The following is an 18035-nucleotide window of genomic DNA, read 5'->3' on the forward strand; positions in this document are numbered from 1 at the left end:
AGAGGGGTTGAGTAATGACTAATAAGCTATTTACAAATCGTATTATAAATCATTAATATATGATTTATAACATGCATAAAAAGGTTGAATTTCATGCAATACTTGCTAAATAGGGAGCCATTTTACCTCATGTTATAAATGCTTAATAAAATTATTCAGCATTAGTAATAAATTAAAATGTACCTTAATGTAAAGTAGACACATATGACAAATTTATCAAGGAGTTGCCAACCTTAGAAACATATGAGCATAAAGTTCAGTATGGTTTAATGGCCATCAGGCTTTATTGTATGATATATGCTGTGAATGTGCACCAAGACCTGAAAAGTGTTTAGATAACCTTAGGAAACTAGGACTGGATAAATTGGGACACCAATTGGAGAAGCACCATTTTGTTTAAATCAGCATGACAAGGAAAGTGACAACACAAGTGAGTCAAGACATTACAGTAATGAATATAAATAAAGAGCAGATGTAGCAAAATGACATAATCCCAATTTTTCATCTCTGGTGTTCAGTACTTCAGAAGTGTAATCTGGAATTGATTACAAATTACACAACTAAAATTTTAATCAGAAATTTAATCTATTACATATTACATTTTAGGTCATCTAATCTGATTAATTTTGGACTACTAAAAGCATTTTTTGATGAAAATCTAATTTTATGTGTAAGTACCAATTTACTTCACTTTAAATTATTATTTTGATTGATTCATTGAAAGTGATGTCCAATACATAATGTAATCGACATGTAATCATGTAATCCATAAGGAGGACCTCTAATATGATTATTGGCATAAAAAAAATGTCATTTAAATAAAAGTAATTTTTTTTATGTGATTATGGAATCCAGATTACATGTAATCATGTACCTAACACTGTTAATCTCACTAAAAGAATCTATTTTGCTGCATTATGACATAAATCATGAAGTAGGATATTTTATGTTTTTCTGTTTTTGATTTAATAAAGAATAAATAAGCATATCCATTAAGTATTTATAACATGTAAGTAAAAAAAAAAACACTTATTTGGCAAGTATTGCATGCAAATTGCCCTTTTATTCACTGCAAATCAGTTATTTTTAATGCATTTTTAAATGACTTAATCGTCATTAATGAACCCCTTTTGAAACCCTTAATAAAGGAAACATTACTGTAAAGTGATACCAACATACAGTGTATATACTGTATATTATATATACAGTCTATTATTATTATTATTATTATTATTATTATGATTATTAGGCTGAGTTGGTTGTTAAAATGTTTTCTAAGTGTCTGGACACATCCTATTGTCTAGGGATGTTTTCTGTACATCCCTTACATTACTGTAAAGTGATACCAACATACAGGAAATATACTGTATATTATATATACAGTCTATTGTTTTTTGTTTTTTTTATTATTATTATTATTATTTGGCTGAGTTGGTTTTTAAAATGTTTTCAAAGTGTTTGGACACATCCTAGTGTCCAGGGATGTTTTCGTGCTGGAGCACAGAATATGGAAGAAGATATAGAGAGAAAACACAAGAAGAGGATAGGGAGAAGTGACAATGGATTGCCATGCTGGAAAATGGCTGTGCAAAAATTAAGACACACTAAATTTGCTTAAAAGGGTCTTTGAGCTGTCATTACAGAGCAGTGGTGCCGCTGTGAATGTTAATGTGTGAGAGCAGAGTGGATGGGAACTCGGCCAGGGATACTAATAACGCACACGTTCCTGTAACCTGAGCAGGGCTGAGGGACCCGAGACTGGACCAGACCACTGGAGCATGGAGGCACTGTGTCATTGAATTAAACTGCAGACTTCCTGTAGGGTCAAACCCACTGTCATGAATTACTTTATTAATAAGATATGAGGTTATACATATAAAAGAAAATACTAAAAAATACATTTTAAAGTAAATTTCTGATTTCACAGCATCAATTTAGCATGAATGACATTGAAAAAGCCTGATATTGTAGACTGAAGACTCTTATCACTGTATTTGGACTCTTGATGGATAGTATTGATGGATCTGATGTGACAGCACTTGTATTGAACCCAGAATATTTATATATCCTGGTAAAGTTCCCAGGGGAGATTGTGTTGCTTAGAGGTTGTTCGTTAATAGATAAGGACACTTAATGGAGTTCTCAGATAAGTTATAATTAAGTATTTACTTGTTTCTCCTTAAAGCTGAAGTATGTAATTTCTGTGCCACCAAACGGAATTGCAAAAACTTTTTCAAAACAGCTTTCTGAATACATCCCCCATCTGCCATTAGTCAAACAAAGAGATAGTCCCACCCAAACTCATGCCATTTGTTGAGTAATGTTGTTGGAGCAGGTCTAAGTGGGTCGCTCTAAGCAAACACAGGAATTTTCAAAGCTCCAGAAAGAAAGATTGCTTATTTTTTGAAAAAATTAATCTATTAATGGCTTACTTATAGTTGTCAAAATGGCAAACTCGTGCAAAATCGAATGAGTTGGCTTGTACAAAACATACGACTTCTACAGTTGTGTACCATGGAAGGAAGAGAAACAACTAAGTTTTGTAGAACTCTCTGACAGTTTATCATAAGTTTAAACCCTAACCCAAACCTAAACTTAGTACTGTACCCTAACCCTAATTTTCATGAACCACGGAAGTAGAAAAAAACATGGTGGTTTGGAACAAAAAGAGGTAAGTGTATTACAGGTTATTGACATGCATCAGCCTTTTTATTGCATAAGAAACATAGTTAATTCACAGATGTTTCTTTAATTAAAATAAATTATTGGATAGAAGGTTAGCAAAAATATGATACGTGTATTGAATCAGTTTGATATTGTGCGTGTTGATTGGTTGGTGTGTATGTGAATAAAAGTCGAAGGTTTTCATTTGAGGCACGATTTGGTATGTCATACAAATTATTATGTTGGATATCTTCTGAAATTCTAAGGAAGACGCATGTAAGATCACTGGGGTCTTTGTCCTTAGGAGGAACACCTAGAAAGCAATAAGCAATTGTCAAATTTGAAAATTCTCCATTTACATTCAGTCTCGTTGCTGTCTAGTAGTAACAATGAAGACATTCAAGAGCAGAGTGACTATTTGCTCTACGTGTAAATAGCACCTGCCACACAGCACGGCTATTTGCAATCAAATTGTCTGGTGGAAACACAGAAATTAAAGACAAACTGTGCTCTCAAGTGTCTAAGGTTAGGTTTAGGGGTAGGGGTGGGTGTAGGGTGTCTGTTGGACTTTAAATAAACACAATAAAAAATGAACACACTGCTGTTTTATTAGGTGTGCAAATAGTATCTGCCACTATTGGCAATGGGGTGCAAATAGCAACTAGCAACACTATTTGCACTTAAGGCAAAGAATATGCTTTTTAATTGCTATTTACACTTTGTGCAAATAGCCTCTGCCATTAAAGAGATCTTGTTTGTAATTTTTCCATCCCATTGTTTGATGGCATGAATTGAATTCACACATAATTGTCATTCCTTTAAGATGAAAGCTGTTCCGAGATGATCCCAGATCAGATTCACATAAAATGCTATGTGGGTATTGACTCTAGAAAAATACATGTGTTTCACAGCCAGTTGCATCTCATAAAATTTCAACATGGAAGTAATGAATCCCCTTCCCTATACTTTGTTTGAAACATCAAAATATAACAGAATGCAGTCTATTCTATTATCTTCCTATAGTCTTGAAAATGCTTTGAAAATTATTTTACTCCATCTGGGCATTTTGTTGATTGGTTTGTGAGATATATACATGCTGGTGCGCTAAATACCCGAGGTATGTTGTAATAATTGGCAAGGGTTAGATTTTTAGGAAGGGGGTCCCTTGCAAGGGTTTTATCCTATTTGGGTGTCCTTGGCATTAAAAAGTTTGAAACCCCCTGCATTATGCGATCCAAATCTACTATCAGATCTGGTGAAGCTCTTGCTCTCTTGTGTATCTGCTGTATCCTGGCAGATCTCGGCTCTCTACAGCATTAGGCAAGATTTATTAGCCAGGGTTCCTGGCTGTTGACATGAGTGTGATAAAGCATTTCAACAAGATGAGTGTCCCGGTGTGGTAGTAATGACGTTATACCTGCTCTTATCGCCTGCAGATGAACTGCACGACTAGCCCCATCCCAGAGGCAGATTACATCCAGGTTGTTTTATTTTATAACGTCACATTGTCCTTGAATCCTTCCATTCACACCTGGAGAGCCTCCATAAACTGGCAGAAAGTGTCTGGAAGTTGGAACTGCCCCTCGTGGAAGCAGTGACCCTGGATGAAATTGATTAAAATGTTGCAAAGGCTCAAATTAACTGGCACGAATGGCAAGTCAGTGATGAATAAAAATATATTATACTGCATGTGCTGTGATTACATGCAGCATTTTTTTTTAATGCAGCACAGTCTGGGTGAGTACTTGTAGTACTTCTTGGTTTATGTTCACTTGGATTAGTAATGGGTGCTAACAGGCTCTTGAGATCAAATAGCCAAGCACCAAACTGCCTGGGAGGGTATATTACCTTATTAAATTGTCCACACTGTCTTGCTTTATCATTCTGCTTGAGTTTCTGTTCAGGTAATGCTGTAATTAAGGTGCTGACAGCAGTGAGCAAAAATTATGTTCAGAATAAATCACCCATTAAGGTAACACTTTACATTAATGTTTAATTTGTTAAGGGATTATAAAGGGGTTCAATAATGACTAATAATGAATGTACAAATGCATTATAAATAATGTATAAGTGCTTATAACAACATGCATAATATGGGTGACTTTCATGCGATATCTGCCAAATAGTGAGCCCATTACCTCACATGTTATAAATGCTTAATAATACTTATTCATCATTAGTGACCTATGAAAACGTACCTTCATGTAAAGTGGACAGATGTGAAGCTACAGGAGTTACAAGCATAGAAACCCATATATAAAGTTCAGTATGGCTTAATCGTCATCAGGCTTTATTATATGATATCTGCAGTGAATGAGCATGAAGACCTGAAAAGTGTTTTTGCAGAGGACTTTAGCTAACAAGGACTAGGTGAGTTGGGACACCACTTGAAAGAGCATCATTCTTTTGACATAAATGTGCAAACAAAAGTGAGTCAAATCATGACAGTAATGACTATAAAACAAAATGACTCCTTCATATCTCATTATAATAATATTTTATTATTTATTTATTATTTTGCATCAATGTGACATAAATCTTAAATTAGGGCATTTACATTTGTATGATTTTGATGTAAATAAGTATAAATAAGTGTATTTAAGCATTTATAACATGACAGTTAAAAAGCTTACTCTTTGGCAAGTAGTGGATGAAAGTCACCCTTTTATGTATTTTGCTATAGCTACATATAAATTATTTATAATACTTTTGTAAATTACTTGCTAGTTAATAATAAATGCCTTTATAAACCCTTGACAAAGGGCACATGTAGGTAATGTTTTACCCCACATGCTTTATACATACTGCCCACATTTTTTTTATTTTTTATAATAGAATGTGAAATAGTTCACAGTTTGCAATGACAAACTTGTTGTAAAATGACCCCATTACGCTGTATGTTTACTTCAGTGAGTGGCGCCCAGTTTTTAGAGAAGAAAATTAATTTACTGACAGGAAACCACAGCAGAGACAAGTAAGCCAATAAGTCATACTTATCCATCAGTTTCTTCCATCCAAAGATTTAAAAGGTTAAGATTAAAATGTCCATTCTGTTTAAAAAATTTCAAAAATATCTAGGGTAAATCCCCCATATAATAATTAATTTCTGTTCACAGTCACAAGGCCTTCTAATGTTTTTATATTTTACGCATGTAAAACAATCATAATAAAATGTCTGAATATACTCAAACACGAATATTGTTTATTGATCTTTTAATATTCTGAAAGTAGACAACATTCTTTAGTAGTAATGTAACAAAATACGCCTCTGGAAATTATTAGGTAAACATGAAAACATAATAAAATAATTAATTAAAAATAGAATAGATATTTACAGATTGAAAATCGATTATTTGTCTTGACCCACCCACCCAAAAGCTTTCGTATGTAAGCATGCTGTTCCGAACATAGCTTTTGTATATGCTGTTTCACTAACTTCAAACCTAATAGGGTTGGCAACTGTCCTGTATTAGCCGGAATGTAATAAGCAGCAAGTAAGCAGCCTTGGTTTGTGTTGACAAAAGGCACACTTGTGTATCTTAAGGGGTCAGTGCTACTACATAATGTACATTGTCCATAGTGCATTCACCCTGTTCTTCTGAATATTTAATATTCTCATTGTTCCATACTGCATTTCTGAATCACCATAAATGTATCTGTCATGACTCATGCCGTCTGTGTTCTGTTTGTTGGTATAATGTGCTTTCATGATCTTGTGTATGAAAGGATAATTGCGTGATGCTGTCTGGTCATGATGTGAACACTCTTGAGCCGCTTGACTTCCTTGATTACTGCCGCTTTAAATTCCTCCATTAAACCCACAATTAGACCTGATTGCACCCCCTTTTGTCTCCTTGCGGCATCTGAAATTTGTAAAAGACTTCACTGGCAAAAATGCAAATCAGCAGGTGATTATCCAGTGCTTTGATTACTCAGATTCTATTTCAGCCTCTAAATCTTGCTCTCAGAGATGAGTGACGTCAAGAGACATATGGAAATAAACAAAGTAAAACAGGGAAAAGACAAGAAGTAGGCCTACACGATTCCTTAACAGTTATGATTTCTCTTGTCAGGAAAGAGAATATAGATTATATGATTTGATGCAGCATTATGGTAATGACAGTGCAGATCTTCTTGTGTACATTACAGTGAAAACATTGTCCATTTCCGAAGTACTAATGTAAAACAATAATGATACCTAATATTGATATTTGTAGTGGTGGGAAATTATATTTTGTTCGCACATAAATATCCTGAAGATAAACAGGCTGATATGAAATTCACCCAAACACAGACATGAGAGCCACAGTGGATGTTCTGATATCATGATTTGCAGGACAGTAACTTGATCAAGCCTCTTGATGTTCATGAATTAAATCATTGCATTAGTCATAAAAAAGTGTTTATAAATAGGGTTCATGAATGACTAATAATTCATTTACAAATTCATTATAAATCACTGACATGCAGTTATAACAACATGCATAGAAAGGGTGACTTTCATACAATACTTGCCAAAAAATTGAGCCATTTTACCACACGTTATGTATCATGTTAATGCTTAATAACAGTTATTTAAAATTAGTAACCTACAGTATGTACATAAAGTTCAGGATGGTTTAATTGCCATTAGGCTTTATTATGTAATATACATTGTGAATAAGCATGAAGCCCTGAAAAGTGTTTTTTTGCAGAGGACTTTAGGTAACTAGGACTAGGTAAGTTGGGAAAGCACTCGGAGTAGCACCATTCTTTTGACATCAAAGTGACAAGGAAAGTGAAAACACAAGTGAGTCAAGACAGTACAGCAATGAACACAAACATAAAGTTGACTTTAGCAAAATAAAATAACCCCACCTTTTAATCTGTTATATTTTATTTGCGACAAATCATGAATTAAGGCATTTTATGGCTTTGATTAATTCAAGTATGGATAAGTGTATTTACTAAGCATTTATAACATATAAGTTAAAATGCTCATTATTTGGCAAGTATTGCAAGGAAATCGTGCTTTTAATTTTTTTGATATAACTGCATATCAGTGGTTTATAATGCATTTGTAAATGACTTACTAGTCAGTAATGTACCCCTATATAAACCCTTAACAAAGGGAACATTAATGTAAAGTGTTAGCCCTAAAAGGTGTCTTTGGACACTGCAAAGCGTTAAAAAATAAATAAACAAATAAATACATTAAAAAAATGTTTATGAAGTGTTACATATGGGAAGAAATGTATATTTATGTGCAAATCAAGACACTCGGATGCAAACTGTTATTGTAGGAATATGCGCAACATGGACAGCTTTCTCAATCTTCCTACATTTTTATGTATTGTACTTCTTATAACGTACAACTTTATGGACATGCCATGTTTGTAATCTAATGTTATCTCCTAAATTAATGACAATGTGATTGCTTTGTCATTGTAAAATATAAAAATAAGTGATCGTCCATGATGAATCTCCAAGAAATTGAGTGACAATGACCAGCATTATTTTGAATTAAACTGTTTATACTTTCTCATGTTCCTGTAGTTTATGTAAGTCAAAATGTTTATAGGGTGATGACTGTTTCTCCCGTGTGGTAGAGGAGACATCATATGTTGTGTCATACTCAACACCAGCTTGTTGTTTGTCACTATAACCTCTTTTATACAAGACAGATCTGATAGTGTGGAAAAATGAAATCTCTTGACACATACACGCAGCGGTTTGCTCTATTTCTCTCTAGATGACTAAATAGAAATTGCTCAATGGTGCATTCAGTGTGAAAAGGTTGATCAACAGTAGGTTGTATTAACCTATTAAACTACCACATTTTGCATGGGTAATTCTGCAATATAGGGGTACTTTTGACAACTTGAACATTTTTATTTTATCTATGTTAATTTCTGTATATGTTAAAAACCAGTGGCATGCAGTCAGCCCCTTCAAACCCTCTAGAGAAGGTGTGACAGAAACTGAGACAGAAACATTTGTGAAATTATGAAACGTTCTGTCCCGCATTTATTTAACAATGTATGTCCATTAAATAAATATAATTTCATTTTTGATCTTTAAACTGTCAGTCTGCTGCCCTGGCAGAGACATACGTCTTTTTTATTTCCATTATAATCAAATGTTATCTTTTTTAAATAAATAAATAAATAACTGTTCATTACAGTTGTTCTGTAAAATGCATGCCGTGATGGGTCAGCAGAATTGGGAACAAATAATATACCACATAGATACCACATTTTTTTTTATTTGATAAATTTAGTTCCTTGATTTTACCACTTTTTATAAATTTACTATAGAGGTTAAATTAAAAGCCTGGATGGGGCAAGCCCAAAATAGAGGAATTTTGGTCAATTTTAACTTTTCAGCACTCCTAAAAATCAGTAAAAAACAATTAAAGAGACATAATAAAGTTTAAAGCTGTCATAATGTTTCCTTTTTTTTTTTTTAAGTATTTTTCTTTAAACTTTTCCAACATTCTAATAAAAATTTTTTTTAAAAATGGTACCGTAAAGGTACAAAGCCACGGATGAGCGCAGTTCTGTATGGTGATTTGACATGTCGAACGGCCCATCCCTTTAAAAAAAATGCAAATAGGCTTTAGTTTACATTGCAGTACACACATACACCCCTTTCTCTCAAAGGACTCGATATTATGGAATAACATGCACTAAACATGAGTGATAGATTAATTTCTTTTTTGACGTAAGCCCTGTCCTTTAAGTCAGGATTCTCGCTCGTACCATCAGATCCTGCCAGAAGGTGATGACAGCAGGGGAGAGGAACTTACCCCAAAAGAAAATTAGAACCTAATTTATACTTAATTCTCCCCATAAGGAGAAATAAAATAATAGTTCAACTAGAATGACTGGCAAAGGAACATGAAAGAAGCAGAAATATATGTAAATACAAGAATATAACTTTATATGACTAGCAAACATGAAACCCTTATAATTGCATGTAATAGTGCCATACCCTGCAGAAGGATGACTAGCTTTGTGAAACGGCAAAGCTTGCAATGTGACTGTGCAAACAATTTGCCCATGAAATGGGTTGAACAGCTTTGTGATGTGTCTGTGAAACGACTGCGCATGAATTGGGATGGGTAGCAGTGCCTGCAATGCATCTGTGCGAATTATTGCCTGGAAAAGGGTGGCAATGCTTTGAAGTGAGTTTCAACAAACAAAGTACCCATGTGAAGTTATGGCAAGCTGTGATATGCCAAATACCTAAATGAAGATTGATAAAGCCGATCATAAATTAGACATATTTAGACAGTTTAACTCACAATGCAAATATGCTGGTACATTGAAATGACCATTTATTAAGGAAAACACAGGATAAATGAAACTCTAAAGAATAAATAAATTAAATGACACAAGGCTGTTTATGACTAAACCAACATGTTACCCTTATGATGGGTGCGTAGTTGAGCCATGGACTGAGGAAGACTAAAGAGAGTTGATCTTTGCAAATGGGTGAGCATCGATTGTGCAATATCTTTGCATGAGGGTAAACAATGCGTTGTGGTTTTAGCCCTAGGGATTAGGGCAAACATTGTTTGTGCAATACCCTGGCCAAAGGATAAGCAATGTTTTGCGATTTAAGCCCTAGCAATTAGGGCGAACTGGGTTTGTGCAATATCCTTGTAAAAGAATAAACCAGCTTGCAATTGTGTATAACTCCTTGCAATAAAGGTGTACATTGTTTATTAAATACCCTTGTATAAGGATAAATGATGTTTTGAGGTTTGAGCCCTAGCAATTAGGGCGAGCCTGGTTTGTGCAATACCCTTGAAAAGGACAAACCAGCTTGCAATTGCATATGACCCCCTGAGATAAGGGCAAACATTGTTTGCGCAATACCCTTGTAAAAGGATAAACAATGTTTTGTGATTTGAGCCCTTGCGATAAGGGCGAGCATTGTTGTGCAATACCCCGCAAAGTTAAGCAATGCTGTGCCACGAGAAGGACAATAAATACTTAAATGTTAATAAGCATGAAATGTGTAAATGTGAATAATGATGTGATGTTTGATACCATAGCTTTTGTTGAAGCCAGTGTCAACCAGCAATGCATATGCATGATAATGACATGTGAGCTTCAGTTAACTGAATAACTGGTATATACTTTGAAAGAAGCGCTAGTCCAGCATAGGATTTATCTCAATAAAGTGATACAAATACCTACTTACCTGCTACTAAGATTTAGTGCCCCAACCACAAGCATGCATATACAAATTTAACCCTTTCATATATTAATCATAACACATATATTAAACCACAGAATAAGTTTATTTTATATACATACATCCAACTCGTCAAATAAAGACCCACGATAAAAAGTTTACAGCTCTTATATGCACAGTCAATACATCAAACTACATCATGATGGCACCGCGGATGGCCACCTCGGTGTGGAGCGCTCCTATTCTTTTGTTGTTTTTGTTTGTTTGTCCCATGTTTAGTAATCTTTTTCCAGTCAGTTTTACCAGGGGTGAACTGTTGAACATTTGACAGCATATACCAGACAATCTTTTCCCGGTTTTTGAATATTCAGACGCTTTGCTGGACATTTTAGTCGGAGGTGCAGCTTTGCTGTTCAAGAGACACAAGCGAGGGAGACGAGCAGCTGCACTGGCAAGCTCTGTCGGTGCGGCTTTCGAACAGCGCTGCCGAGCATTAATCTTGCGAATCTTCACTCTCTTCCTCACGAAATGGACGAAATAGATCTCCTCACCTGTTCAATCAAGGACTTTCAACCTCTGCTGCCTTGTGCTTCACAGAAACTTGGCTGAGTGAAGCCATTCCGGACAGCACAGTACATCTGCCAGGCTTTCAGTTGTTCAGAGTGGATCGCGGATTTAACGGGGAAAACGAGAAGTGGTGCAACATGCTTTTACAGCAATGAAAGTTGGTGTACAGATGTAACAACATTAAAGAAGATGTGCTGTCCTAATTTGGAAGCACTCTTTAATAACTGAAAGCCTTTCTACTCGCCACGGGAGTTTTCTTCGTTTATTCTGGTGAGTGTTTTTATCGCACCAAACACGTGCGTGAGTGCCGTGCTGCAACAGCTGGCTGATCAGATCACAGACACGGAACAACAATACCCAGACTCATTTATTATTATTCTTGGGGATTTTAACAAAGCAAACCTCACACGTGAACTGCCCAAATACAAACAACACATTACATGCCCCACCAGAGACAGAAATATACTGGATAATTGCTCACAACAATAAAGGATGCATATCGCTCTGTCCCTAGAGCAGCTTTGGGACTCTCTGATCACTCTCTGGTACATCTTCTTCCAACCTACAGACATAAACTAAAATCAGCTAAGCCTGTAGTAAGAACTGTGACGAGATGGACCAATGAGTCAGGCTTTAAAAGTGGACACTCCACCGAGACCGCCCTGCTGTCTGTCACCGAGTCGCTGAGATGAGCGAAAGCTGAATCCAGATCATCAGTCCTGATTCTGCTGGACCTTTCTGCAGCCTTTGACACAGTCAACCATCAGATATTACTCTCTACCCTTTCCTCGCTGGGCATCGCAGGAACTGTGCTTGACTGGTTTAATTCCTATCTCTCAGGTAGGTCCTTCAAGGTAGCCTGGAGAGGTGAGGTATCCAAGCCACATCAGCTGCTTACTGGGGTACCTCAGGGATCAGTGCTTGGGCCACTTCTCTTCTCTATATACACAACATCACTGGGACCCATCATTCAAGCACATGGTTTCTCCTACCACTGTTACGCTGATGACACGCAACTCTACTTGTCTTTCCAGCCCAACGACACCACAGTGACTGCTCGAATTTCTGCCTGCCTGGCGGACATCTCGGCCTGGATGAAGGAGCACCACCTGCAACTCAACCCAGCCAAGACTGAACTCCTTGTCTTTCCAGCCAACCCTGATGTTGAACACAACATCACCGTGCAGCTGGGTGCAACTACAGTAACGCCTTCCAAATCGGTCAGAAATCTAGGGGTAACCATCGACAACAGACTAAATTTCACAGACCACATCTCAAAGACGGCAAGATCATGTAGATTTACACTCTACAATATCAGGAAGATAAGACCCTTCCTCTCTGAACATGCCACACAACTGCTTGTCCAGTCACTTGTCATAACTAGACTGGACTACTGTAACACTCTCCACTGGCTACCGGTTGATGCACGTATCAAATTCAAGGCTCTGATGCTGGCATACAGAACAGTTACTGGGTCTACTCCAGCATACCTAAAATCATTTATGCAGAGCTACGCGCCCACTAGAAGTCTGCAGTTGGCTAAGGAACGTCGCCTTGTTGTACCAACACAAAGAGGCACCAAAACACTTTCCCGGACTTTCAGCTTCATCATACCATGTTGGTGGAACGACCTTCCCAACTCCATCCGTGAAGCTGACTCACTCTCTGTCTTCAAAAAACGACTAAAAACACATCTTTTCCATGAGCACTTAACCAGTCATTAAAAAAAAAAAAATAAAATAAAATTCTGTTGCACTTTATTCTATTTTGAATACTATTATGATGCTAGTGGTACTTTGTAATACAGCACTTTTTATACCACTGTCTCCTAAGATGATTCGCTTATGTTTTCCTCTCTTGTAAGTCGCTTTGGATAAAAGAGTCTGCCAAATTAATAAATGTAAATATAAATGTAATGAAGCAGAGCTGGAACTACAAGCCTGCTTTGACTGCACTAATTGATTAGAGTGTTTTTGAGGCTGCAGCCACCGAACTGGATGAGCTCACAGATACTGTGACATAATATATCAGTTTCTGTGAGGATATGTGCATTCCTAGTAGGACTTATTTAACGTTCAACAATGACAAACCATGGTTTAAAGCAGAACTCAGGCAGCTTCGTCAGGCCAAAGAGGATGCTTACAGAGGTGGGGATAAAGTCTTGTACAATCAGGCCAAGAACACACTGAATAAGGAAATCAGAGTGGATAAAAGAAGATACTCTGAGAAGCTGAAAAAAAGTTTTCAGCTAATGACCCTGCATCAGTGTGGAGTGGCATGAAACAACTTACGAATTACAGGTCTCCTGCCCCCAACCCTGTGGTGGACCAACAACTGGCTGACGACCTGAATGTGTTCTGCTGTAGATATGAAAGGCCCAATCTCACACCCCACACCCACTCTGACCTTCACTTCACACAAACACCTCCTGCAACCCCCCTCCTCCCCCCTCCTGCTACTCAACCTGCACTTAATATCTGTGAAGGGGAGGTGTGCCATTCATCCAAAAACAAAAGACAAGGAAAGCACAGGGCCCAGATGGTGTTTCACCCGCATGTCTTAGATCCTGTGCTAACCAGCTGGCCCCCATCTTCACACTGACTTTCAATAGATCAGTGGAGCAGTGTGAAGTCCCATGCTGCTTCAAACGCTCAATCATTATTCCTGTCCCAAAGAAACCAAAAATCACAGGACTTAATGACTACAGAACTATTGCCCTGACGTCTGTGGTCATGAAATCATTTGAGAGACTGGTGTTGGCCCACCTGAAGGACATCACTGGACCCTTTCTAGATCCCCTTCAATTTGCTAATCGAGCAAACAGGTCTGTGGAGGATGCAGTCAACATGGGATTGCATCATACCCTGCAACATCTGGACAGACCAGGCACATATGCAAGGATCCTTTTTGTGGACTTCAGTTCGGCTTTCAACACCATCATCCCAGCTATACTCCAGACTAAACTACACCAGCTCTCTGTTCCCACGACTATCTGTCAGTGGATTACCAGCTTTCTGACAGACAGGCAGCAGCTTGTGAGACAGGAGAAATTCACTTCCAGCACCTGTACAAACAGCACTGGTGCCCCCCAGGGATGTGTGCTCTCCCCACTACTCTTCTCCCTCTACATCAATGACTGCATTGCCAAGGACCCCTCTGTCAAGCTCTTGAAGTTTGCAGACGACACTACTGTCACTGGCCTCATCCGAAATGACGATGAGTCTGCATACAGAATGGAGGTTGAACAACTGGCTGTCTGGTACTGTCAAAACAACCTTGAGCTGAACATGCTCAAAACAGTGGAGATGATTGTGGACTTTAGAAGGAACACCCCAACACTGACCCCCCTCACCATTCTAAACAGCACTGTGACAGCAGTGGAGTCATTCAGGTTCCTGGGCCCTACCATCTCACAGGACCTGAAGTGGGAGACCCACATTGAGTCCACTGTGAAAAAGGCCCAGCAGAGGTTGTTCTTCCTTCGCCAGATGAGGAAGTTCAGCCTGCCACAGGTGCTGCTGATACAGTTCTAATCAGCAGTCATTGAGTCTGTCCTCTGCACTTCATTAACTGTCTGGTTTGGTTCAGCTATGAAATCGGATATCAGAAGACTACAAAGGACAGTTCGGACTGCTGAGAGGATTATTGGTTGACCCCTGCCCTCCCTTCAAGAACTATACACTTCCAGAGTGAGAAAAAAGGCTAGAAAAATCACTCTGGACCCCACTCACCCTGCCCACTACATTTTTGAACTGTTGCCTTCTGGCCGACGCTTCAGAGCTCTGAGCACCAGAACCGTCAGGCACAGGAACAGTTTTTTCCTTGGGCTATCCATCTCATGAACAGTTAAACCCGCACCATTGAGCAATAATTATGTGCAGTTCACAGTCTAGTCTTTTTATATTCATTCAACACATCCAACCTCTTCTGCCATTACATTCCCTTGTGCTGTATATAACAGATTTGTATTTAGATTTGCACTACATATGTGTGTGTGTATGTATGTATGTATGTGTGTCTCTGTGTGTATATGTTTATATATGTATGTGTGTGTATGTATGTGTATATGTATATGTGTGTATGTGTGTGTGTGTGTATATACAGTATATATATATATATATATATATATATATATATATAGTCTTGTTGTGTATTCTATATATACTTTATTTTACTATTCAATTTTTTTTTTTTTTTTAATTCAATTTAAATTATTTTTTTTTATTATTATCTATGTCTCGTTGCTCTTTTGTATTGTTGTGCACTGGAAGCTCCTGTCACCAAGACAGATTCCATGTATGTGTAAGCATACTTGGCAATAAAGATGATTCTTATTCTGATTCTGAAATGCGATCTTCCTACGATGCGTGCTGCCATGTTTGTTTACATTAGTAGCAGTTGTCATTCATCAAACAAACAACTACTCAAAGAGTCTTTTCAAGCACATAATATGTTTATTTTATGTAACAAACTAAATTGTCACCAAAGTACCATGATAACAGTTCACAGCGGGTATATGCACAGCCATCATATCTAAACGCAATCTTCTCATGCACACAAACAACAACTCAAATAGTCTTTTCAGGCAAATAATACATTTGTTTTCTGAAAGAGTCTCTCCACAGTTCTCCACAGTTTAAAACTTGTCTACTCACAAATGCTGCTCAAGTGCAATTATCAATGCACGCAGCCAAGTCTATTTACATTAGCGCTTGTCACACACACACACACACACACACACAAAATATCAAACAGTGCTTAGGCAAACCGGACTGCTGATATTATTTTTTCATTTGTTTTTTACAGCTATAAAAATTAAATAAATAAAACATAAATCAGTACAGCAGACATAACCCATTTGTTCACATGTTTAATATATTATATTCCTCTACACTCTACCCTCATCTACCGGCTGTGCAGTGATAAGTGCAAAAATAACTCACTCCAGGGGGCACTGCAGAGGAATTTAGACCCAACTTATGAAAAGGTTAAAGGAGCAAAACGACCTAATAAATAACTAAATCAATATATAGCTAACATAGTAGGACATGATGGGGAGCTAGTAATTTGATCAGCAGGTGCAGAAATTTAAACTGTAAGCAGAATTTGACTGATATTGGAAACAAGAGTAATGAAACTTTGAGAATAAATATGTTTGTAATAACATAATTGTTTAGAGGCTTCATTGTTCTAACAACGAAGCCCAGTGCAGGGACATTTACATGCAAATGTGCTATATAAATGCTATGCGTGTGCTATTCTGAGTGATCACGTGCGAGTGAAAGCTATGAGTCATATGAGCAATGGAAGACAGCTGTAGGACCTTGTAAGGAAAGGCAAAATCAGGATTGGATGAATGAATGACGTAATATTACTTTGAGTACTCTGCGAGAACTATAGCATACGCTTCCATTTTCACCATGCAGCTCATGTCTCCACTGACATGAGTACCGAACGATGATCTTACTGACAACCAGCCCACAAATGCACATTGCAGTCTTTGCTTACGACAAGACTAGGGCCATTGAATGCAGATGTATAAGTGAGTAAAATAAGTGAGTAAAATAAGTTAGTAAAAGATCACAGTATTTCCAAGTTTTGAATCACAACACACAAAATATAAAGAACAAAGAACACTTGTGAGTGCTGTACATCCCAAGATACCTCTGAAAACTGCCTGCATTAAAAATATTAATAAACCTATGGAACAGGGCTTTGGGAGAGAAACAGTCGAAAATTCACTTCTTTATCACCCCTGTGTTTGTCTCCTTGACCCATGGTAGGTTTGTGTTATATGTACATGACAGGTTGTTGAAGGGACGGGGTTAAAACTGACTACAAACTTTTGCCTATTGGTTTAACTGCTGAGCAGTCTCATGTCACTCGAGAAGTAGCAGACATTTCAGCGAATTAAAAAGTTATGACATTTTGATTAAAAATTACGAGGACAACTACATTTTATAACAAAACAACAATCCATGGATGAAATGTTCATAATAAGACCAGTAACATGTTTTAAGAAAATAAATAGGGTCAATTGATTAAATGCTGACTTTCAGAAGACAAAATTGTTTACCCAAAATGCATCATACTTTTTCACTAGAGGTACAAAAATGTCCCTTTAGGGGAACCCACCCTAGGGACAGCCTTTGTATTTTTATAATTCTTTCTAAGAAATACCCAAATGTGCTGTACTCTATGAGCTTGTGCTGGTATTTCTGATCTTACCATCTTAATGGTTTCTCTACTCTGATCCGCAGCTCGTATCGTGAAGACCAGGCAGTGGTGCGACATGGTGCCATGTTTGGAGGATGAAGGCTGTGACCTGTTAGTAAATAAATCAGGCTGGACTTGTACACAGCCCAGCGGCAGAGTGAAAACTACGACGGTAAGAATTCTTATATACTCTATACTGTGGGTGTGCAGTGAAGCCATTATCTGTATTTGTATCTGTTCATATGACAAAATTATCTGTATCTGTCTCTTTTTTCGGATAGAACAGGGTGTGGGCAGGGCTTAAACCGGAAGTAAGTCAAAATTAAATGAAACGGCCATTTAAAAAATAATAATTTCTCCCCAATTTGGAATGCCCAATTCCCTATGCACTCTAAGTCCTCGTG

The 18035-nt window shown here is 37.3% G+C and overlaps 1 protein-coding gene across 2 annotated transcripts in view; it reads left to right on the top strand.

Moving 5' to 3' along the window:
• Positions 1-18035, top strand: part of tafa5a (TAFA chemokine like family member 5a) — a 278672-nt gene that overhangs the window by 215347 nt on the left and 45290 nt on the right. For both annotated transcript variants that reach the window (XM_051691662.1, XM_051691663.1), the window contains exon 3: positions 17676-17803. In XM_051691662.1, the coding sequence (XP_051547622.1) occupies positions 17676-17803 (128 nt within the window). The remainder of the gene's footprint in view (positions 1-17675; positions 17804-18035) is intronic.

The sequence above is a fragment of the Myxocyprinus asiaticus genome, chromosome 47, assembly GCF_019703515.2.
Source record: "Myxocyprinus asiaticus isolate MX2 ecotype Aquarium Trade chromosome 47, UBuf_Myxa_2, whole genome shotgun sequence".
NCBI classification, from domain to species: Eukaryota; Metazoa; Chordata; class Actinopteri; order Cypriniformes; family Catostomidae; genus Myxocyprinus; species Myxocyprinus asiaticus.